The sequence below is a fragment of the Crotalus tigris genome, unplaced genomic scaffold (assembly GCF_016545835.1).
Source record: "Crotalus tigris isolate CLP2741 ecotype Arizona unplaced genomic scaffold, ASM1654583v1 scf7180000018648.174194, whole genome shotgun sequence".
In the NCBI taxonomy this organism is placed as follows: Eukaryota; Metazoa; Chordata; class Lepidosauria; order Squamata; family Viperidae; genus Crotalus; species Crotalus tigris.
The window spans coordinates 121,892-145,879 of record NW_024097122.1 but is presented as its reverse complement, the minus strand read 5'-3'; the positions used below and the strand labels follow the sequence as shown (position 1 = coordinate 145,879).

The 23,988-nt window shown below is 36.6% G+C and overlaps 1 protein-coding gene across 3 annotated transcripts; it reads left to right on the top strand.

The window, feature by feature from the left end:
- The first annotated feature begins 1,828 nt into the window (after nucleotides 1-1,828).
- On the top strand, nucleotides 1,829-19,200 carry ENC1 (ectodermal-neural cortex 1). 3 transcript variants are annotated; one of them, XM_039355225.1, is made up of 3 exons: nucleotides 1,829-2,020; nucleotides 7,746-9,547; nucleotides 15,736-19,200. In XM_039355225.1, the coding sequence occupies exon 2, from the start codon at nucleotides 7,758-7,760 to the stop codon at nucleotides 9,525-9,527; it is 1,770 nt and encodes a 589-aa protein (XP_039211159.1). In that variant the 5' UTR covers nucleotides 1,829-2,020; nucleotides 7,746-7,757; the 3' UTR covers nucleotides 9,528-9,547; nucleotides 15,736-19,200. The 3 variants fall into 3 exon arrangements, with proteins under 3 accessions (XP_039211159.1, XP_039211158.1, XP_039211156.1); XM_039355224.1 differs by having other exon boundaries at nucleotides 1,829-2,206; XM_039355222.1 differs by having other exon boundaries at nucleotides 1,830-2,163.
- Nucleotides 19,201-23,988: the final 4,788 nt, after the last annotated feature.

Below are 23,988 nucleotides of genomic sequence, written 5' to 3'. Positions count from 1 at the left end.
TTACAGCCAGCAATATAAAAACAACTGAATTATGTATATCTATTTAAAGCATCCATTTTGCATTTAGATTAGACAATCTTTATTGTCATTTTTTTCTGTGGGCACAATGCACACATTAAAAAAATGAAATTTAGTTGCTTCCTCTCAACTCATACATAACGCACATTTAAAACATGCTATCTACAACATATATACCTACACCCTTACATATAAGTAACATATAAATATTAATCACTGTCCATCTTGAATACATAATGGAAGGAGGAAGCTTTAGAGTTCACAAGGTTAATACTGTATGGAACAAAGCTGTGATTGAATCTGGATGTTCTGCTTCGGATACCATGGAGCCTCCTTCCAGAAGGTAACAAGGAACTCCATCACAAACTTACAGAAAATAAAAATCAGATACAACATTTTCATACATCCTATTCTAGTAGTCATGTCCTTGGTCATACTCTCCATGGTTCTTGAGTATGGCACAGTGATAATGTGTGGGCTCTATGCTCTGAAATTTATCCATTCTTTCACCAAACCATATTGATTGGCCACTTTTGGTTTACTATACTATGATTTGGAAGCCATGGTTTGTGGCTTAACTTATGTGAACTTAATTATGGCCTACTAAAACATGGTTAAAGAAACCTGACAAAATATGGCCCCCTTCAAGGTGCTATTTTTTATGCCAAGTTTACTCTAATGCTCTCTTTATGAATATGGAACCTGATGAGGACTGCATTATCATTTTGTTCAAGAACAAGAGTAGGAAATCTCCAGTTAATAATAATAATAATAAAGTTGGAAGGGACCTTGGAGGTCCAGTCCAACCCTCTGCTAAGGCAGGAACCCTACACCATTTTGGACAAATGGCTGTTCAATCTCTTCTTAAAAACTTCCAGTGATGGAGCATTCACCGCTTCTGGAGGCAGGTTGTTCCATTGGTTAATTGTTGTAACTGTCAGGAAGTTTCTCCTTAGTTCTAGGTTGCTTCTCTCCTTGATCAGTCAGCTGCGGACAGTATGTTGCATGCTTACAAGTGGCAGGAGTTGTAGAGTCTCCATTCCTATTTCATCTATTCTCTGTTAAATTCACTGGAGGTTACTAATTCAGTGTCTTTGCATGAATATAGTAACATACAGATACACTTCCAGTGTTAACCTCGGCTTTTTTTCTATGATGGGTGCCTAATTCCAGCTTCCCGATTGCTTTCCTAATAAAGTTATTTTTTATTTTTATAGTATTTTTTTCCTTTGGTATGGAATCTATTTTGAAGAAGTAACAATAAGGTAATGTGTGGGCTGTGTGTTCATTATCCTTAATAGGAAGCATAAGGTAGGGGGTGTGTGCGTCTGTGCACCGTTTTTCACTAACCTTCTGTAAGAGTCTGCAAATGTGTGCTGGACTACAACTACCATCACCCACCCAACCCAGCCAGAATGTATTTTAATGTATCTGAAAGACACCCTGTCGAGGAATGCCGTCCAATAATGTTTGCGTTCTTAACTGCAAAACAGGCTCTTCTGCAAGAAAGAACCTGGGCCCTTCTGGCCACCCGTCTCCCACATTGAAATCTGTGGAACGTGCACAGGCCGGTGTAAAAACAAGAGCCGGGATGTTCCTTTACACAGACGCCGCTTCCGAGGGACAGGAAAGGAAGCGCCTCATCCACATTCCCGCCCGCACCTTTTTTTCTCTCTTCCTCTCCCCCGGGTAATTCCCGGGCGACGTTCAGGGAGTCTTTCAGCAGCCCAGCCCCGCCCGGCTTCCTCCCCGCCTCCCGCGTGTCATTCACTCTTTGCATCTCGGTCCCTCCCCGCCGGCAGGCCCATATACTCTCTGCCTCGCACTCGCCGAGGCCACAGGAGGAGCGGCGCCCCTCCTCCTCGGCCTCTGCCCGCCTTCTTTGCAGCACCAGCAGCAGTGCCACCAGCGCCGTCTCTCCCCTTCGTACAAGCGTGCGGAGAAAACCGGGCAGCCACCGAGAAAGGACCCGCGCTGCGCTTGTGGTCGCTGGAAGGGGAAGGTGGGCGCTCTCGGTCTCTCCACACGAGGTCGAACTACAGGGAGAAGCGGCCGCTGAAACGTGCGCGACGCTTGGCTCCCCCATGCCGTGAACTGCGCGGCTCCCAGGAGGCAGGATCCGAGCGGGCGGAGGAAGCGGCGGCTGTAAGTGGGACCCTCGCGCGCCGACCTGTTGCCGCGTGAACAGGTTCGAGCCTAAGCCGGCTCGGCGAGCGCCGGTTGTGGGTCTTTGCCAGAGGGGGTGGTGGTGGTGGTGGTGGAAGAAGAAGAAGACTCTGCCTCTCTGCAACCTGAGTCTAGCCTCAGTTCACTGAGGTTCACTCAGAAGTTGAATTCAGCACGATTTGTTGTATTCTTGAGGAAGGGGTTGCAGCGGGAGAACTGAAAGCGATTTTGTTTTCAGTCCAGAGGTCCTTAATGGGTCGCAGAGAGGCGGTTTGTACCCTGCACGGAGTTTAACGCTGAAGGAACACCGAAACTATTCTCTGGAAAAAAAAAAGTGCGGGGTCAGAAGGTGCAACTTCTAATCTCGCTTGATTTCCCGAACTCAGGACGACCTTAGCCTCTAATTCTTCGAGCTTAGAGGACTGGGTCGGTGCACTTCCAGTCAACACACATTTACTCCTTTCCGTCCTACAGGAAGGAGGAGGGTCAGAGCGTGTGCTGCTTGCTTCCTTCCTTTCCCAGGGCTGCCTGCCTCTTTCCCCCCCTTCCACTTCAAAGCAAAGAGGGGAAGCGGGAGGCAGCCGTTGACGGAACTTTTGTATTTCGTGGAAGAGGGGCGCACGTGGTTCGCTGCTCTTCCGCGGAGTTGCAGAAGGTGCGCGAAAAGTAGAGAAAAAGAGGGGTCCGAGCTATGCCCGTTCAAAATCTCAAGCTTTAGCCTCGAGCACCATTTGGTCCTCACAGTTTAAAACGAGATGTGTTGAAACATGATGGAAAACGCTTCCTTTAAGCAAATATTTATTCCTGTCTCTTCTAACATTGAAAAAAATGGAAGCTTAAATTTATCAGCTTAAAAATAAAACTCGGAGAGGATGTTTACATCTGTATAATGTTATGGAATAAAAACTAAACTAACGCTATTAGAAGATAGTAATTTTCTTTTTTTAAAAAAACACTATTGGTCTATTGGTCATCCAGCTGTTTCTAGTGAATAGAATGCCATTAATTATAGTAATGAAAAAGATCACTGCACACCAAAATTAGCAAAGTAAAAAACAGCAGATTCTTTACCTAAGGATATGTGTGGTAAAGTATGATAGGCTTATCAGTATTTGCTTTGTAACTGAGCCCACCCCTCATATAGCTCTTTTGAAGTCTGAGCCGTTACACAAAGGAAGTAAAAGATTTGTTCCTCTGGCTGTTTCAATGCATATTGCTGCATTGAAAAACAAAATTATTAAAAAGATACAATGTACATACTGGATTAGTTGCTAAAAGATTTTTAAGATAAAAGCTATAAAATTGACAAGCTTGAATGTGCTTACACCTGTGTGTGCATGTTCTTGAATAATTTTTAGAAGAGCTATCCAAATTCAGAACAGAGGAAGATAACATTCCAGTAATGTGCTTTTATGTCTCTCTTTGAACAAAGAAATAATGGTTATTATCAGTCCTTTGATTACTTCCATTGACTTGACCACACTATCAGTTTGGTTTGGGAACAAAGTAAAGATTCCAAATTCATTAATGACATAGTTTGGAATTCCAGATGTTGAAGAACAAGTAATGATAGATAGCAATAGCCTTCTGCTATTTAATAATTAATGTTGGAAATCTTTTGATAGAGTAATGTTGGAAACAGGTTGAAGTTAAAACATAGGTTGAGGATAAAATTTGTCTCACAGAGTCATTTCTTCTGATTTAGGATTGTGGGGAAAAAACATTAAGAGCAGGATCCATTACTTCTGTAATTGTTCCAATGAATTCTTAATAGGCAGTATTTCACACTTCAATACTTATGTATGTTTTTTCCCTTCTGTTTAATCGTGTCCAATTCTCAGAGACTGCCTGGACAAATACCTGCAGTTTCCTTGGAAATGTTTTTCAGGAGTAATTTGCCATTGCCTCCTTCCTAGGGTTGGGAGAGTGACTGGTTGGCTTTATGCCTAAATTGGAACTACAACTCACAATCTCTCAGTTTCTAGCCTGATGCCTTCACCATTATACAAAATTTGCTTTCTATGTAATGTTGTCTGTGAATAAATCCCACCTAGCTCTTTGAGGTTTACTTAAACCATGTGTATGGCTGAACTGTTACATACAATTTTAAGTTTTATAAGATAAATTATCTGAATGGCATTGCCTTTATTTGATGGTTTGTTTAGTGTTGTAAATAACTTGGTAGAACTATTTATGGCTTAGAATTATAGCACTAGAAATGGCTATTCAGATCATGTAGTCCATACTTAAGACAGTTTGGAGTGATAGCAGAAAGTTTAAAATGGACTGTATTTGATAGGTCGTAGGACCCAGAAATAATAGGGACCCTGAATAATAGGCAGCTTACATAAAGAAGGTATTAGCATAGAACCACATGGGAGACAATCAGTCAAGTCTTCAATAGTTATTGTAGTAGTCATTTTGAGCCATTTAGGATAAAAATGCCTGAGCACATATTAGGAAGCATACATATCTTGGAAGAAATTATACATAACTAACTATATTTTCATCTAGTGTTATTAGAGGAATAAAAACAATAAAATAGATAATCACATAGGGATACATATTTCTGAATTTGCAGCCTTTTTCTAATAGAAAAGATGTTTAGATTAGCATCTATAATCTCATAGTTTGCCAAAAAAAAATTACCTGGAAAGTGTGTATGGGAGATGGTTATTCAAAGGTATTTTAACTTTGTTTTTAAAAATGGGAATAACAAAGTGAGGTGAATTTAAGCAATTCATGTGATCGAGATTCTTCTCTATAAATGATCTAGGATTGTACATTCCCATGCTATTGGGGAATTGTAGGTGTTTCCATCTGTACATATAAAGAAGATGCCAGATTAGTGAAAGCTACCTTAGAGGAATCTTTTAATTCATAGGAAATTATTTTAAGATTTTAATTTATATGTTAAGCAGGATAAAATAGCCATGTCATAGCTGTGCTATTGAAATCTATAGTAACCATTAGATGGCAACAAAAAGCTACAATACTTCTTTGCTGCTATCTAGTGGTCTTATGCATTTTGCATTTCAGTGTGAAGTACAGTTACAATTGTGGGATCCTCAATTAACAAATTAACAAACATCCCCAGTGATGGGTAGTTTATATTTTAACCATTTCTTTGAATAGATATAACAGGTGTTGAAATAACCATGTTTTCCTCCAAGAATATGAATTATTTTTGAAAGGGAAAAAATGTAGCAAAAAAAGAAAGAAAAATCCTTTATGGTAGTAATTAAGTGATCAAAATAAAAAAAGAGAATAATTGGCTATCAAAGTAGCCAAAGTAGTACTTTGATAGCCAATTATTATCTGCTTAATTGTTACAGATATCTCCTCGTACAAAAGTTTGATTTTTCTTTTATGGCTGCCCAGCTCTCAAACTGCAGCTCTGGACAGTTGATATGTTAAAAACATGAAAATGATAAATACTGGCCATAAAAAAGTAAAACTTTTTTCTCCAACTTGCATTACTTGGTTTGGAATAAATATTAGAATCAAACTGCAGAACTTCTCCTCTCTTAGAAATTTCTACATATACTTAGTAGTGGCAGCACCTTTACAAGTAGCAAAATACTAGCAAAGGTTGCTGTCACAAAGTAATACTAAACAGGAAATTTTTGAGGAATAATAGGCACCATAAGGATAGGTCATGAATTCTCACTTTCCTTACTTGCTTATCTTTTCCCTGAGGGAAGTGAAGCATTATATTGAATTGAGCACAGGCTTTCTGTCCTGAGCTTATAGTCTGTTACCCATTTCTAAGTCCTGACTGGAGTCCTCTCAGGTGTCATATCTGACTCATCATTGAATAGCAGCTTAATGAGTAGTTCAGCTTCCTTTTGCTAGGTTCTGTTGATTCTTTCTGGTCTGGTGACAGGCAGTCTTGTGGGAAAGCTTTATGGAGGTCATGTCAGATTATATTTTTGTCTTTCTTCACTCCTTCCTCAGTTGTGGAGATAGTCTTTTTCTATGGGCAGTGGTGGTTTCTAGGACACCTGAACAGGTTGGACCTGTGCAGCTGGTTGGAATATCTCTTGGGACTTCAGATTCTGTTTGAATGAAAGAGTTCTCCGTCAGAGACAACAGCTTGTTGTCCTCCCTGATCATCTGCTTGCCATTCCCTATGAAACTGTTTTTCCAAATTAGGGCAACATTCTTGAAGTTGTACTTACAAGATAAGAAATTGCAATTTGCATGTCTTTCTCATAGGTTGAACCATTGTCTTATCTATGAACATATAGAATGGCTCCTTCAATCTGTGGGAGAAGGATAGGTGACCATGCCTGCAAGGGCATAGAAAGGTGATTTTTGCTGATTCTGAGTTCTTCTGGGATGACATGGCTGGAAAGTAAAGAACATGTTGGCAGATTTTCTCTATATCAGCAGGAGTATTAAGAATGCTCAGGGCTCTTTCTATTGACAGAATTAAAATTTTGTTCCAGCAAAATGACTATGTTCACACAACATTAGTGTATTAAATGAATTCAGGTACTATCAGTGGCGGCTTAGCATGATGGATTAGTTCAGAAATTGTATCTTATGACCCTGGCGTCTTTGTAGTAGCTTTTAAATTCCGTTTTCCACTGAATTTATTCTAATGATTTTACCTTGAGAAAACTCTGATCTTGTTTTAGTTTATGTAAGCATGTTGCATATTGAAGTTTTGGGGATTTTCTTCCTCTCCTAGCATTGGTGGAAATTCCTATTTAGGATTTTTGGTTTTTTTAGTCAGCACCTTGTTCCTTTCATAATTTTGGGCCCTTTGGTAAATTGGTGGGAATAAAGATTCAAGAAATCTGGAATATACTAGGCTGAGTAAAACTCAGCATATAATTAAATCATATGTGTGCCATCTTAAAATATCTGTTGCTGGAGAGAGATGTAGCTTTGAGGTAAAAATCTACTGGTAACATTATAGTAATTAAAGTAAAATATACTGGGAATGATCTATTTGTGTCTTACTTTTTACATATTTTCATGGTATGGGTAGAATTGGTTTTATCAGGATATAATCTTAATAAGGTTAATTTGTGGATGCTTGTGTTCCTTGAAGTATTCCTGACTGTAACGTCTTTGTTTGTCCTACATTATGATTCAACGCAGAAGCACGTTTTTAAATATGTGTGTCAGTACATAATTATTAAATCAGCTGCTGTATGCTGGAAAGGTGTGGGAAAAAATTCAGACCTGTCTTTTTTTTTTTCACCCATTCTGAAACTGCCACTTATGTTACGAAAGTGGGAGGTCTGGTTTGCCAAGATAATCCTGCTGTCTTGAGCAATTATTTTTAGACTATGCCAGTTAAGAAATATATATTAGGAAAAACAGGCAAAGGATTGGTTGTCCTCAACTCCTGTTGCTTAGCATATTCCTGTGCTTTGCATGTTTTGCTGCTAGTTGCTTTTTTTAAAAAAATTCTTGTTTCTTGGAAATAAACTCTGTAGTCAGTAGACAGACTTCTGAGTAGATGTGTATAGGTAATTGTTATTTTTAAAACATTTCATATTGTATTTTGAGACTTCTTAATTAATTTATTTTTTTTTAATATTTAGGTGTGGAAGAAAATGTCAGTCAGCATGCATGAGAATCGGAAGTCTAGAGCCAGCACTGGCTCTATAAACATATATTTATTTCACAAATCTTCGTATGCTGATAGTGTCCTCACTCATCTGAATCTTCTGCGTCAACAGCGTTTATTTACAGATGTACTTCTCCATGCTGGGAACAAGTCATTCCCTTGCCATAGAGCTGTCCTAGCTGCCTGTAGTCGATATTTTGAAGCCATGTTCAGTGGTGGTCTTAAAGAAAGCCAAGCCAGTGAAGTGAACTTCCACAATTCCATCCATCCAGAGGTTCTAGAACTTCTCCTGGACTATGCGTACTCTTCAAGGGTCATCATCAATGAAGAAAATGCAGAATCCCTTTTGGAGGCAGGTGATATGTTAGAATTCCAAGACATTAGAGATGCTTGTGCAGAATTCTTAGAGAAGAACCTTCATCATACTAATTGTCTTGGCATGTTGCTTCTGTCTGATGCTCACCAGTGTACCAAACTTTATGAGCTTTCTTGGAGGATGTGCCTTAGCAACTTCCAGACTATCAGTAAAAGTGAAGATTTTCTCCAACTTCCAAAAGATATGGTTGTTCAGCTGCTCTCTAGTGAAGAATTAGAGACTGAAGATGAACGATTAGTTTATGAATCTGCCATGAACTGGATTAACTATGATCTAAATAAACGCCACTGTTATCTGCCAGAATTATTGCAGACTGTGAGATTGGCTCTTTTGCCAGCCATCTATCTAATGGAAAATGTAGCTACTGAAGAGCTTATCACCAAGCAAAGAAAAAGTAAAGAGATTGTAGAAGAAGCAATCAGATGCAAATTGAAGATTCTGCAGAATGATGGTGTAGTCACTAGCTTATGTGCTAGGCCTCGAAAAACTGGGCATGCCTTATTTCTTCTGGGAGGCCAGACTTTTATGTGTGACAAATTATATCTTGTCGACCAAAAAGCAAAGGAGATCATTCCAAAAGCTGACATCCCAAGTCCAAGGAAGGAATTCAGTGCATGCGCAATTGGCTGTAAAGTCTATATTACTGGTGGTCGAGGATCTGAAAATGGAGTCTCTAAAGATGTTTGGGTATATGATACACTTCATGAAGAATGGTCCAAAGCAGCTGCAATGCTAGTTGCTCGGTTTGGCCATGGTTCTGCTGAACTCAAACACTGTCTATATGTTGTAGGAGGTCACACAGCAGCCACTGGTTGTCTTCCAGCCTCTCCTTCAGTATCCTTAAAGCAAGTAGAACAGTATGATCCTGTGACTAACAAATGGACAATGGTTGCCCCACTTCGAGAAGGAGTAAGCAATGCCGCTGTAGTCAGTGCAAAGTTAAAACTCTTTGCTTTTGGTGGTACCAGTGTCAGTCATGATAAGCTTCCAAAAGTACAATGTTACGACCTGAGTGAAAACAGGTGGACTGTACCAGCCACTTGTCCTCAGCCATGGCGATACACCGCTGCAGCTGTTCTGGGTAACCAAATTTTTATTATGGGTGGAGATACTGAATTCTCTGCTTGCTCAGCTTATAAATTCAACAGTGAAACCTATCAGTGGACTAAAGTGGGAGATGTGACAGCTAAGAGAATGAGTTGCCATGCTGTTGCATCTGGAAACAAATTATATGTTGTGGGAGGCTACTTTGGAATCCAGAGATGCAAAACATTAGATTGTTATGACCCCACGCTTGATATGTGGAACAGCATAACCACAGTGCCCTATTCACTAATTCCAACTGCATTTGTGAGCACATGGAAACATCTCCCTTCTTAACTACATGTGTGCCTGTACAGGTGAGAAATTGCTTATTGAAAATATAGTGGCTAAGTTCACTTTTGTACAAATATAAACTGTAGAGATTCATTTGAATAAGCAGGAAGCGAAAAAGCTGGTATGACTCAACCAGTGCATGAATAAATATAAGATCTATTTCATAGGATACTTTGTTCATATATAAGAATTTTCCCACTTACTGCCAGTTAAATAGTGCATGAATTGGTCATGCACAACTATCCCTATTAGTAATTTCTGTATCCATGATTATTTAATTCATAGGCATATTTATGTAAGATTGTTCTTGAAGGTAATTATGGGTTGTTCACATAGACATATTTCTTTTTCCCCCATTTGCAAATGATTTTGAGAAAATGCCATCTAGGAGAAAATTTAGTTAAAATTATAGTTTTCTCGCATTTTTTTTCTAATAGAATGTTTCATTCTTTTAAGACTGTTGTAATATCCACACTTTACCATTTAAATGGAAATAAAAGATTAGTATAATTAATGTAAGAGTGATTAGTGGAACTGATTACACACACACACACACACACACACACACACACAGTATATACTGTGGGTATGTATAAATAAATGATTGGCACAAGCAAATAATTGCTGGTTCTGATGTGCATATGGGCAACAATATAAACTGCCTGCCTATCTTTTGAAAGGACACTATATGAAATATTAAAAAATTGTATATTTTGGACTTTATGGAATCAGGACTATTAATAACTGAAGCAATAAGAATCTGTTTCCCCAGGGTGGGGTGGAGTTAGAAAAGTGAGTTCTTGTGTGTGAGGGTGAATCATTCTGACCCTCTGTTTAAAAGACATGCCAGTTAGCTTAAGTAATAATTGGTTAGCAACTTGGGATGTTTCAAAGCCCATAAATTCAATCTGAAAGTAATATAGTGGTCCAGATATGCACCTGATGTGGGCAGGTGCAGTGCTGGTGATTTTAATGGAATAGTATCTGCTTATAAACAATTTAAACTAGCTCATGCAGATACCTGTATTTCTTCCTTTTTTCTACATTTCTGTTTTTATTACTGTTATTGATTTGCCTTCTGATTTTAAAATTTGAAAATGCCAGAAACCTTCCTTGCAATACATTCTTTTCTTTAAAAAATGACCAGCTATTTCTGTAAGATAAGCCTGCCCTTTATCTCTTTTTTATTCTTGCAGAATTGCAAGAGGTTATGGCCTTTAGTAAGGAAAGGAGGAACCATTAAGTTTAGCAGGGCATGTTTCTGAGTTAGCATGCTGGAATCAGATGCAAATTTTGCTTTGCTAGAATGCATGCAGCCCATTTGTATTCGTTGCTAATTGTGCTTGGAGGAAAAAAAGCTGAAAGGACTTCAAATCTTCAAACCACATGTTAACTAGCAGTATATATGCTCTGGTATAAATATTTCAGGGGCTGCAGTTTAAATAGACCTATAATTTATCCAGTCATCTAGAAGTTTTGTAATGTATACATAAATCCAGTTGTAAATATTTCTTGGCATTAGTCTTTTCTTGTGAAGTTGAACTTTTAGTGTCAAGATTAAAAAAACTAAGTAGCACTTGAAACAAAATCAGAACAGGTTTTTTTTGTGTAAAGGAGAAAATAATGAGGAGGCCCTTGTAGTATATTGTAAATTGGTCCATCAAAATGCAAATACCTGTATCAGTATAATTGCAGAACTGCAACCTTAATTCTAAAGAATAGCTGTGTTGCATATTTTTACTCTCTAAACCTGTGAAATGTTTTTCTCAGTCAAAGCTTGATCCACAGACATCAAGGCATTGTTTAGTTCTTTTGGTCTAGAGTGGATTTAGGTACATTTCCAGATAAATAGTTTTGTCCTTCTAATAAACAGCAAAGTACATGAAACTCTTTATTATATAATCAATTTTCCTTCCATCAGTGCTAATATTTAATGTTTTATATATTAAAGTTTGATATGGATTCTTTTATTTATCTAACAACTTATAAGGCAGGTGTTCTACAATTTCCATTTGTTGTCTTGGAAAGTCCTAAATAAGAAAGGTTGTTATAAGGTGGTAAGATAGATAAGATAAAATAACCTTTATTGTCATTTTTATACTGTGGGCACAATGGCACACATCAAAAACGAAATTTAGTTGCCCGCTCAGAGTGAAACATATACATGACACAAACCTAAACATACTGTGAACAACCCTAAACATACTATGAACAATCTAGTAGGTGCATGAATTCAAAATCATAAAATAAAATAAGTTACTTTTTATTAAAAGAAAGGCCTCATTTCCATTTTAGATTTGAAAAAAATCATAAAGCTGCTGTGCAGGATAAAATATAATATGTTTCATATTTATCTCAGGAGTATGTAATTGATTGTCCTTCAGTGAAAGTGGTTTAGTTTTTTTTTTTTTTTATTGAAAATTTTATAAATTTTACAAAAAAGGAAAAATAATACAAAACAAGAGGCAACATATACAGAAAAATAAAACTAAACAATACATATATTAAATAAAAAAAAAAACCCCATCCCCCAGCCCTCCCCCCCCCCAAAAAAAAAACCCTCCCTTCCCCCCCCCTGAGCTTCCCAGAGCAGAATATAGGCTTAAAAAATAAAAATAAAAATTAAATTAAAAACTTTATATTTATATATATAAAAAATTATCTATAATATATATGAAAATAAAACTTATGAAAAAACTATATAATATTTTTGTATACCCAATCTAAATTGTATAAATTTTATCCATTTATCCCAACAGCAAAAAACTTCTCTTGCGTTTGTTGCTTTAAGAAAGCCGAAATCTTTGCCATTTCTGCCAGATAAGCTACTTTAAGAAACCATTCCTGCAATGTAGGCAAAGATTCCTTCTTCCAGTATTGTCCTACTAACAGCCTAGCGGCTGTGATCAAGTTTAACATCAATACAAACTCCTTTGTATCACAATCTGTAACAATACCTAACAAAAATAATTGCGGAGTAAATTTTACCCTCCTTCTAAAAATTCTCTGGATATTCCACCATATTTTAATCCAAAATGCTTTTATCTCTCTGCATGACCACCAAATATGATAATAAGAAGCCTCCTTATAACCACATATCCAACATTTGGGTTGCACGTCAGGATACATATAAGACATTTTTTGTGGATCAAGGTGCCATCTATAAAACATTTTATAAAAATTCTCCCTTAAGTTCTGTGCTTGAGTAAATTTGACATTTCTCACCAAAATAGTTTCCCAGGTGTCCAATGAAACTGGCTCACCAAAATTCTGCGCCCATCTAATCATACAATCTTTAATTAGTTCCGTTTCTGAGTCCAATTCAACTAAAACCCCATAAATTCTCTTAATGTGGGTGTGTCTTTGATCCTTCAGTTGCTTAATAAGATTTTCATCTTCTCTAAGAAAACCCACCTTACAATCCATCTTCCATCTATCTAGTAGTTGCCTATATTGGAACCAAGAATAAGTAAAATTTTCTTGTGCTAATTCTTCCCGTGATTTTAATTGCCAGTTTTGTCCATCCCATTTAAGTAACTGTCTGTAAGACACCATATCAATTTTAACCCCTCTTTTTATTCCTTCTATCGCATGCCAAGGTATAGCCCATAATGGTACTTTAAAATCACTTTTATAATATTTTCTCCAAATCCTAAGTAAAGAAATTCTTAAAATATGAGATTAAAAAGCCCAATCTATTTTTTTATTAAATATTAAATAGGCATGCCACCCATAAAGTAAATCCCATCCCTCTAAGTAAAGTATCTCAGAATTTGTCAAATTTACCCAATCACTACTTAATGTTAAAACCACCGCATCATAATATAATTTCAAATTTGGTACCTTAAGTCCACCCCTCTCACGGAAGTCTTGCATAATTTTAAACTTAACCCTTGGTTTTTTCCATGCCCAAATAAATTTGTTGAGACCCTTCTGCCACTCATTTAAATTAATCTCATTTTTCAAAATTGGTAACATTTGAAACAAAAAAAGAAACTTGGGTAGAATATTCATTTTTATCACTGCAATTCTTCCCATGAGGGATAATTGCAGCTTTTCCCAATTCTTCAAGTCTTTCTGTATCCTGACCCACAACCTTTCATAATTATTTTTAAATAATTTTGCATTAGAAACAGACAGCATCACCCCCAAATATTTTACCTTATTAACAATCTCAAAACCCGTCCAGTTGACCAAAATCTGCTTCTCCTGACTCGACATATTTTTAGGTAAAATTTTAGTCTTATTTACGTTAATCTTAAAACCCGAGACCAAACCATAATGATGAATCAAATGTAATAAGTTTACTACAGAATAATCAGGTTGCGACAAAGTAACAACCAAGTCATCCGCAAAAGCTCTCAACTTATATTCTTTTTTATTAACATATATTCCTCTAATTTCCTGGGACTCTCGAATTTTGATCAATAATATTTCCAATGTTAAGACAAACAACAATGGCGATAAAGGACACCCCTGTCTAGTACCTTTCTCTATTGTAAAAACCTCCGACAAACCTCCATTAACAATAAGTTGTGCCGTTTGTTTTTGATATATTACCGTAAGGGCTTGTAATATCTTTTCGCCAAAATTCATTTCTTCCATTACTCTTAACATAAAATGCCCATTCAATTGATCAAATGCTTTTTCAGCATCTAAAAATATGAGCCCTGCAGGAACTTGGTTGTTCTTGTCTAAATATTCTAGTAAATTAATAATTTGTCTGACATTATTTTTCATATACCTTCCTGTTATAAATCCTGATTGATCTGTATGCACAAGATGATGCACCACCCTCATAAGCCTATTTACCAAAATTTTTACAAATATCTTATAATCCACATTTAAAAGAGATATAGGCCTATAATTTTTTGGTAGGGTAAGATCTTGATCCTCCTTTGGAATCAATGATATAAAAGCACTATGCCATGAAGGAGGAATCTCTAAACCCTGTAAAATACCATTAAAAAGATCATGTAATGGTTGGATCATCTCCTCTATTAGAACTTTGTAATAAACAGCTGTTAACCCATCCGTACCCGGTGCTTTCCCTAATTTCAATTGGTGAATTGCTGAGGTAATTTCCTCCTTAGTAATTAAACCATTAATTTCATATTTCTGATCCTCAGTCAGTTTAGGAAAACTTGCCTCAGCTAAATATTTATTTATATCTAGCATTTGTATATTAGTAGATTTATATAGGTTTTGATAATAATCCAAAAAAGATTTTTTAATCAATTCCTTCTGAGAAACTAATTTACCCTTATAGTTTATTTTCTCTATTATTCTTTGTCTCTGTGAAAGTGGTTTAGTTTTTAATATGCAAGAGATTGCAAATTATGTGTATATTACTTTGTAAATTGCACATATATACCTGTGATGCTGCCCAGTGCTTTTAAGCTATGAAGCACATGCACCTTCAAATCAGTTGCACCAAGTTTACCAGCAAATTTTTATAATTACACTGCGGAAATCCCATCAAACTTTGCTTCATGTGTTCTGGCATTGCTATTAATTGCTACTTTAAAAACCAGCATGGTGCCTGGTTTGAAAACTGGCTCTGAGCATAATAGAGTGAGAAGGTGGAGTACAGAAGCCAAACCCTGGCATCCAAAGCTAATATTTTGCACTGAATAATTGACATATAGGAAAGGCTTCTATGGGGAGGCAGCGAAGCATACTGCATTATTACAGAACAAAGCCCCACAAAAGAGAGTTCTGCCATAATGAATAGCAGAAATGTTTTAAATAAGGGGATTAATATGTCTGCCTTTTATATTCTGAATCAGTTCTATTCAGGATCCTTCCTGGTTAATAGGGCATTGATTGGTGATTCTTTCTCCAACAAGCTGCCTTTCCTTCTGTTTCTTTGCTGCTTGGATTTGGCCCATGACCAGAGTGCCTGTTCCTGCTACTGTGCCAGCCAACGTTATGACAGAGATGTTGCATTACATTATTTTTCCCCTTAACAATCAACTCTCTCTTCATTACGTTCAAGCACTGTTTTTTCTCTGTCCTCCAAGTTATTAATGTTATTAAACCAGAGTTGCTACTTATATTATAGAGGAATCACATATGATCAGTGAAGTTACAGCATCTAATATTTAAGATATGTAATGAACAGGCATCTGCTTCATAGACCTTTAAAACATGTGTAAACTTTGTATTGTTCCACCAAAATGTTTACAATGTTTCTGTTTCTTTTCTTTAGTTTATTGCATTATAATGCTGAATAAACCTTGGAACCAACTGTGGAGAAGAGGTTTTGATGAAGACATTTCTTTTTTGAATTTGAAGAAGATACTCTGCACCTTCCAAATTCTTAAAAGTTGGAAATGAAGGAATGGGAGCGGGAATATTGTTTTTGGTATATCAGCACATGGTTTAATTATGAATGAATGAACTCATGGTCTGGTCCTTGTGTTAGTAATTGTGGATTAATGTCAAGTTTAATAATCCTTTCAAGGGGGAGAAGTAAGGGGGGATGAACTTTTCAGAGCTGGATAACACAGCACAACCCTCAATTTTCATGGACTTTGCTTTTTTTGTGTGCAGAATTTGAAATGGTTGTCACCTCCCTTTGTGACAATTTGAAGTGTCAACAGCAGCTGCAAAGGAAGCGGACAAGGCCTGGCTCAGCAAGATGTATCTCTTTTTGAATGAAGATCCAGCTCTGCCCAGGGGGATGGGCTTTGTCTTAGGCCAGGGGTCTGCAACCTTGACAACTTTAAGACTTGTGGGCTTCAGCTCCCAGAATTCCTCAGCCCCCTGGCCTAGGCAGTGCCAGGAGCATCAGATTCAATCGGTCAGCTGCATTGTGGCTCTGAATTACTTTCTTAGGGAGCAGCAGCTCAATTATTAAAAAAACAATATTTTTTTTCCCAGCATCTTATGTGAAAGAGAATGACTCCTCTTTCCTAAATACATGCAATTTATTTCTTCTTGTATTTATTATGACTGTCCTGCTTCTAAATTGTTACTTGTTGTAGATACAGCTATTTATTGTTCAGGGCTTGCATGCTGAAACAAAGCCTGAAGTAATTTTCAAGTATAAGGGCTTATGGGACTCTTATGTTTTGCACATTCTGTGATTTCTGACTTGCTCCGCTGCACAAAAAAAAGCTGAATAATATTTGAGAAGAGAGTTGGGTAGGGGTCAGAATGGAACTATTGCAAGGTAGCATTTTAAATTGTACATGTACTGAAGGACGAAGCCATGAGGTTGTTTTCTCAAGCCATTGACTCCCTAAATCACATTTGTGCCCCGCTGGTAGTATTTCTGTTACATTTTTTTTTTAACCTAGTCATGCCTTTTGAATGAAAACATCTAGAAAGAGAGAGACAATAGCTTTTGTAGCTTTCTTTTTGTGCAGCCTCATCACTACTGGAAAGGGGACTGGAGGGAAATTCTATAGAACCTTTTTTTTTTCTCCAATAAGCGATGTCCAGTTTTGTTTTGTTATTTATTTATTTATAGCTCATGGGATGTTTAATGTGCCATTTATATGACCAGGGGAACTTTATTCTCTTTAAGAGATGGGAAACCCTAGGGGAAAAGAGTTAGTTTCTAGTTAAATTAACACCAATTCTCTTGGTTTATTTTCTTGGATTAAAATGGAATTAAGACCCATTCTTCCCCCATCTGTTTTTTGATATAATATTATAATTTGATATAATATTATATCTATAATATTATATCTATATTATTAGGTATAATAATTAGGATGCTCAATGGGGGAACAGGGAATTGCTAAATTCATTTAATATATTGTTTTGCATTAATTAGCAAATTGAGCTTTCAGAAGAACAGTAGCTGGAAGTATTATATGTAGGGTCCCGATCAATTAAAGGATTTTTAAATGTCCTATACCACCAACTTATTTTTTGGCTTGAATGTAGAAGTAAACCTGTTCAGTCTTTCCTGGTGTACTTAGCCCATAGTTCCTTTGTTTAACTTTCTAGCTGTGCTTTTCATAAGAATTGGTACAGCCAAACAATACACTGCTACCAGTCCTCCATTGTGGTTGGTTGTCTTAATGTTGTGTAAGCAAATTATTTTGAAATGCATGCATGCATGCTTATAAAGAGTTATGATCACGTCTGCTTACATTCTGATAATGTAGCTCAATTCTGACAGTTTATTGTAAAGAACAATTTGTGTTCATGGCATAATCCTATATGTGTTTACTCAGAAGTAAGTTGTAGTGTCTTCACTTGGGCTTACTCCCCAGTAAATATGTTTCACATTGTAACCATCGGCTTTAGAGAGCTTTCTCATGTTGCCATAGAGTTTTTTCCTGATTCTTAATATATATGCATTTCTTATGTATTATCTTAAGTAAGAAATGAATGTACGTGAAGTTTTTCAAATTGTTAATTGTGATTCTTAGCATGGGTAGCAGAGAGGATTTGAAGAAAGTCTGAATTATAAAACACATAAACATTGTATTGTGAACTTCTATTGATTTATACATTATTGACCGAAGTCTGATTTCTTTGGTCAATCTGACCAGAAAATATTGGTCAGTTGCCTTCATTTAAGAATAACTCTGCTTCTAAACTCTGATTTAAATATCCAAGGGTGAAGTTATATTAATAATCATTTCACTGAGGTGTTTGACAACCTGTATACCACTGTGCAAGCTAATGCACAGAGTACAGCTGCATTAACTTAAGGAAGGATAAGGTTATGATTTATTATTGTTTGTTGATATCCTAGAAGGGCTTGATGGTATTGCTTGGCAGTTTTGCAAGGCAAATTGGAAAATTTAGTAAAAACCTATTACCATTTAATTTACAAAGCTACAATAATCAATTCAATGCATTTCGTATAAAGCCCTGCCTGCAAATTCTTTCCAAATATCTCTTAATTTACGTTAGGATTGGAGATATTGTTGCTCCTATAACATACATGCAGATAAAGCAATTGTAAGTGCTAGCACTATGAGTACTTTTGCATTCACTTTATGCAGGAAGTAATGGCTATTTTTGTGTGTATGTGTAGAAGGGTGAAAACATAGAAATGACAGAATTCTGTGTGGGCACTTCTCCATGGAATTAAGTTTATACGGCAAACCTGTTTTGTAATACCATCCAATTTCCTAAAGAGTCTGAAGTTTTTGCAGTTGCATTTCAAAGCAGTAGCTGCTTTCAAGGGCTTGGATTTACTTCATGGGTATAGGCAGAAGGGAACAGAAAATCAGGGTGGCCTCTCTAGCCCTGCAGGCGAATATTTTGAGCTCTTAGTCTTTGAATCAGCATGGGAATCTTGATTCACTACTTGGTGATTTCCAGTCTGAAAAAATAGCCCACACTTCTGAGACAAATGCGGTTCACATAAGAGTGCACACAAAAACCTTGGCATAAGACGAGAAAGTTCTTTGTATTTTGTGGGCTAGTTGCTGTGGAAACATTAAACAAAGGACAACCTACCACTTCTGGTATAATTGTGTAGCCCCTTTTCTTTAGGCCTGACACCTGTCTGAATAAGAGTGATTAGAACTGAATAGTGTCCCTTGTCTGGCAACTGAAGATGCGGTTCACGTACAAAAATAAGTGAAGTAAAATGTCTATGTGTTTCTTTGTATGCTACTACATTTTTGAGGTTTTGTAAAACTGGATTTTTTTCACAATGTGAAACTGAAGGTCAATAAATTATTAGAGATTTTCTCTTAAATATGCTCTTCTGAAGTTTTTATTTCCTAATAAAAATAAAACAAATGCTTAGCTCAGTGTGTAAGTCCTGCCTTAATAAAAAGGGCATCTCAAAATCAGTTAAGAGTTGATTGTTTTCTAATATCTGCTTTGGTTGCACTGGAATGTTCCCCTTTGTTCTAGTCTGTCACTCTTAACTGAATCAGCTTTTAAAATTCAACAGTTAAAATGACAGGAGCTTTGAGATGATTCTGTGGGCAAGCATTTATAAATCTTCTACTCTCAGTTTTTGAAAAAGGGCTTGGAGACTGATATTACTTGAGAAATAAATTATGCAAGACAGAATTATTCCTGAGGGATAAAGTGAAAAATAACTGGTGCCTTTCCCTTTTCCATACTAAATACACAATCTAGAAGATAAATTCATTGAAATCAGTGTGAAGTGATTATGGACAAGAGACAACTAGGTTCCACTTCTCTGCATAACTTGGGGGGAAAAATGTACATAGCTTCTTCCAGTCTTCAGCTAGAAGGAATATAAGAAATCTAAGTTAGAACTTTAGGAATTTGTTTATATTTCTATTTTTTTTACAAGAAGTTCTCAATTTATGATCGTAATTGAGTTCAGAATTATGGTTATAAGTCAGGCTACGGTAAGTAGGCCACCATGTGATCGTGCCTGATTTTATGTCTTTTGCAGTGGTTAAGCAAATGTGGTTATCAACAAGCTCATTGTACTCAATGGAAACTAGAAATGCCGGTTCTTGGCAAAAAACATAAAGCACCCAAAATATGATCATATGACTTGGGAGGGGAGGAATGGTTTTTGGAACTCCAGAACTGAGTTGTCAGTAGTTCTGGTGAGGCCTCTCGTAACTTTAAACAGTTGTTAGGTGACCGGTTTTAAGTCAGGGACTAGATTTACATATATGCATCCATGTATTTTCATAGTATTTATAACCTGCTCCAGACTGGAAAGATTCTGGGCAACATACAGTATTAAAAAAAACCGGGAAAAAACCCACTAGGGTACATACATGTTCAGTAACAAAAAGCAGCTTTCACAACTCTAGAACTACCAAAGATAGTTCCTGTATTTCATTCAATTCATCCAAGCATTCACATTTGTTGGGTAAACATGCAGAAACATTTTAATTCAGTATTTGAATTTGCTGTTTTGCAGAATGTTTAAGCTGCACATTTGTACAGTGGTAAGTGCAGAGGGACTTAAAGAGACAAAGAAGAGAAAGCTGTAGTAAACCAATGTGCTCTGCAAGGTTTTAGAAATAGACATTGAACAACTGAGTTTTTAACATATTACCTCAGTGCAGAACAGCAGTGGCCAACACCATCCTTTCAATTGTCCAGTATTCACTATCAGAAAGAAGGGTTGGGAGATCTTGATAGGTAACATGATTCAATTTATTTATCCATGATGGACATTGTTGATGGAATACGATATTGTGAAATTATTAGAAGATAAATTAAACTAAATCAAATTCTTCAACTTTGGAATACATCTCTAAAACTCAGTTCTTTTCTCCATCTAAACAAGCCCCTTAGCAATGCACTTTTCTATGTTTTGAGTAAAATATCTTAGTGACTTTTAATAGCAATAGCACTTAGGATCCAAACTAAGTTAATCATCAGGACCAGAGTTTTAGTCTTCCAAGCTTTTGCACTCATACTGGATTTTTTCTCTCTCCAGAATGTGTGCACTGGGCTGTTCCTTGTGTAGTATTCATGTGGTAGTGCCTCATTGTGTGCAGCTTTTATTTGATCATTAGAATGTGGATGACCAGTTATTAAGATGTTGATTGTTGTTTCCTTGTGCTGGCACACACTTAGTTCCTAAATACCTGTTAAGCTGGTAGTAAATCAGCACTCCTGTTGACTGATAAGGGGCCACTTTCCAGTCTTCAATCATTTTCCTAGCTATTTTTGTCCCTGCTCAGCCAACAATCTTAGTAGCTGTGAATTGAATGTTTGTCCTTGTTCATTGAAATGTGAGACTATCAATGAGTTCAGGTCTCCTCACTCATGTTCTTGCAATCTGGTGGTTAGCTTCCTCCCCATCTGTTCTATATAGTCATGGGCAATCCATGCAGAGAATATGGTAAATTATAATAGAAATTTCTCTCATCTCCAAGCAATCTTTGTAATGCAGGATTTGTCCTCTTAGGACAGCCCCTGGGCAGTGGGCAATGGCCACTTGCAGATCTTGGAAGCTGTTCTACTGCTTCTGAATTTTTTTGAAGTATGGCAGGGTGTGCCATATAGTGTATCTTGTATCTTCTTCCTTTCTCCTGCATGTTGGGCAGTCATCTTGTAATAAACACTTGTGGGTATCCATTCTGCCTGAATTGTTTACATAAGTACCTGCTCTCTCCAGTTGCTTTGCTTGCTGGATATTAGTGGGTTCTCACCCTGTCATATTGTATTATGACACAACTCTTTATGTGATAGTAGATGGTTACTTTTGAAACTTAGAATGCGTGGAGTGCTGGTAGCCTTGCAATATAATAGCCATCAACACCCCAATTAACAACTAAAATCTATATATAATCAGGCACCACATGAATACTACACATGGAACTGCTCAGTGCACACATTCTAGAGAGAAAGAGGTTCCCTGAGGATTGGCTGTAGCACAAGTCTGAAAGCTTGGAAGACTAAAATTCTGATCCCAGTGACTGACTCAAATTGGATCCTGGAAGATTATCCTGGGACACTTACACTTGTCTTCATTTGTAGTAGCACTTAGAATGCTTTAGTGTACTCTCTGGGCAATTTACAATGTCAACATGTTGTCCCCAATAATCTGGGTCCTCATTTTACTGACCTTGGAAGGATGGAAGGCTGAATCAACCTTGAGCCTCATCAGGATCAAACTTCAGGCTGTGGGCAGTTTGCCTGCAATACTGCATTCTAATTACTGCGCCACCAGAAGTCCTTTAAACATGTACTGTTATTAAATTAGAAAAGTGAAAAACCCTACTCAGAAAAATCTAGTTGCTCGCCATTGTTTTGAACGGCAATGTGGACTGCAAATAAATTGAATAATAATTAATTAATTTAACAAGCAGAAATTATTTCCATATTAATGACAGTTTATGTGACATAATTAGTTCAAACTACACACATGCATAATATAGCTTTTAGAAATTGGGTGTGCTGAATGAATTAAATCTTGAAGATCACTTTGCAAGCTGCATTTTGACATTATCAGCACCTTTAATGGAGAGAGCAAGGCAAAAACAACAAACCAATTCTCACTAAAGAAAATCCAATAATAAATGTGTTCATCAGGTTCCACCATTTATTTCCAGTATTTTGACTGAAACCTCAGTGTTTTAAGGTAAGGCTATTAGGAAAAAAATATGAATGTAATTTTTAAAAGTCCATTATTTAATGCCAGCTTTATAGATTTATGATTGCCTTATTACACTTATGCATAATTGGCAGATTTGCTTTATATGACATATTTGTTTATTATACCCTATAAATATTTTAAAAGCTCTTATGATACAAACTATAGCAACATTATTCTATTTTTTTCTACTTTTTTTCTTCTTTTTTTTTCTTCAGCTCAAGCCTTATAGAACAAAAAGTCTCCTTTGTCAAGATCATTCATAGAGACAATGTTCAATAAAGATGACTTTTTCTGTAGGGGTACTTATGCCTTCTCCACCCAACAATTGGTCTAGGGACAATTAACAATTTATACACATCGCAACTGTCTGTTTATGCTATTCCTCAGAAAGATGAAACTAAATGAGTGTGAGTTCAGAAGAACTGGAATGAGAGATGTGCCTTACTTTCACAGGAGACATTAGAAAGGCGTCCAAGGACAGCCTTCTCTTTGAAGGCATCACCTATCTAGAGAGCTACCCCATTCATATCCAGTTTAAAGATAAGGAAACTTATGAATGGAGAACGAGTACTTTGAAGTTACCCATCAACAGCAGATTGTGCAGACAGATAAATTACCTAGTCATAGTATTGCAGATTAGATTGGTGAGATGTTCTGCATGTCTAAAATTAAGTTGTAATACTTATTTATAAATTTGTACCACTAGATATAAATTAGTTCTACCTGGCTCAAAGTTTGTCCTGTTGTTTTTTTCATGATAAATTACCTCCTTTTGTAGTGGTAGGTATGGATATGCCATAAAACAGATAAGCATATAAACTTTTCTTTACAATAAGCAGTTTTCCTTTTCTTACTGAACTGACTCATGGAATAAATAAATGCTTTTTGATTAAAATTCTCTAAATAATACATGTAAAATATGGAAAGGAGAATGCTTAAATTTTAATTCTGTCCTAAAAAATAACTCTAACCCCTACAAAAAATTGAATGGACAGCATGAGAGTCTCAAATGTAAATCCCTATACTGTTGTCAACAGTGTTTGTGTGTGTATGTGTGTGTGTGAAATGTGTGTCAAAATAGTGGTCATGACCATGAATTTGAAGCCCTGTCCCATTTTAAATTATCTTGAAACATTTAAAAAGAGGTGAGGCTTTGGTCATGTGGCTGTGGCTGCCTTTGCTGTAGTTGTCAAGAAAATGAAATATGAATGAATTAACAAAGAAGAAAACTAACTTGATTTGAAGACAATTTTCCCTCTACTTATTATATTTTTTTATCACATGGGCTCCAGCAAGTGATTTACAGAACTATAGCTTACAGAAACTTCATATTGCAGTTATTTAGGCATCCCAGTGAAAAGACTTGAGTGTGACTTCATTTATTATGACTAAGTAGAATCAGGTGTGCTAGCTCAGAGCTAAAATTTGGAGCAGCAG

Bases quoted from the DNA above. Each gene is read 5' to 3' on its own strand.
- ENC1 (XM_039355225.1), top strand. From the start codon at position 7,758: ATGTCAGTCAGCATGCATGAGAATCGGAAGTCTAGAGCCAGCACTGGC.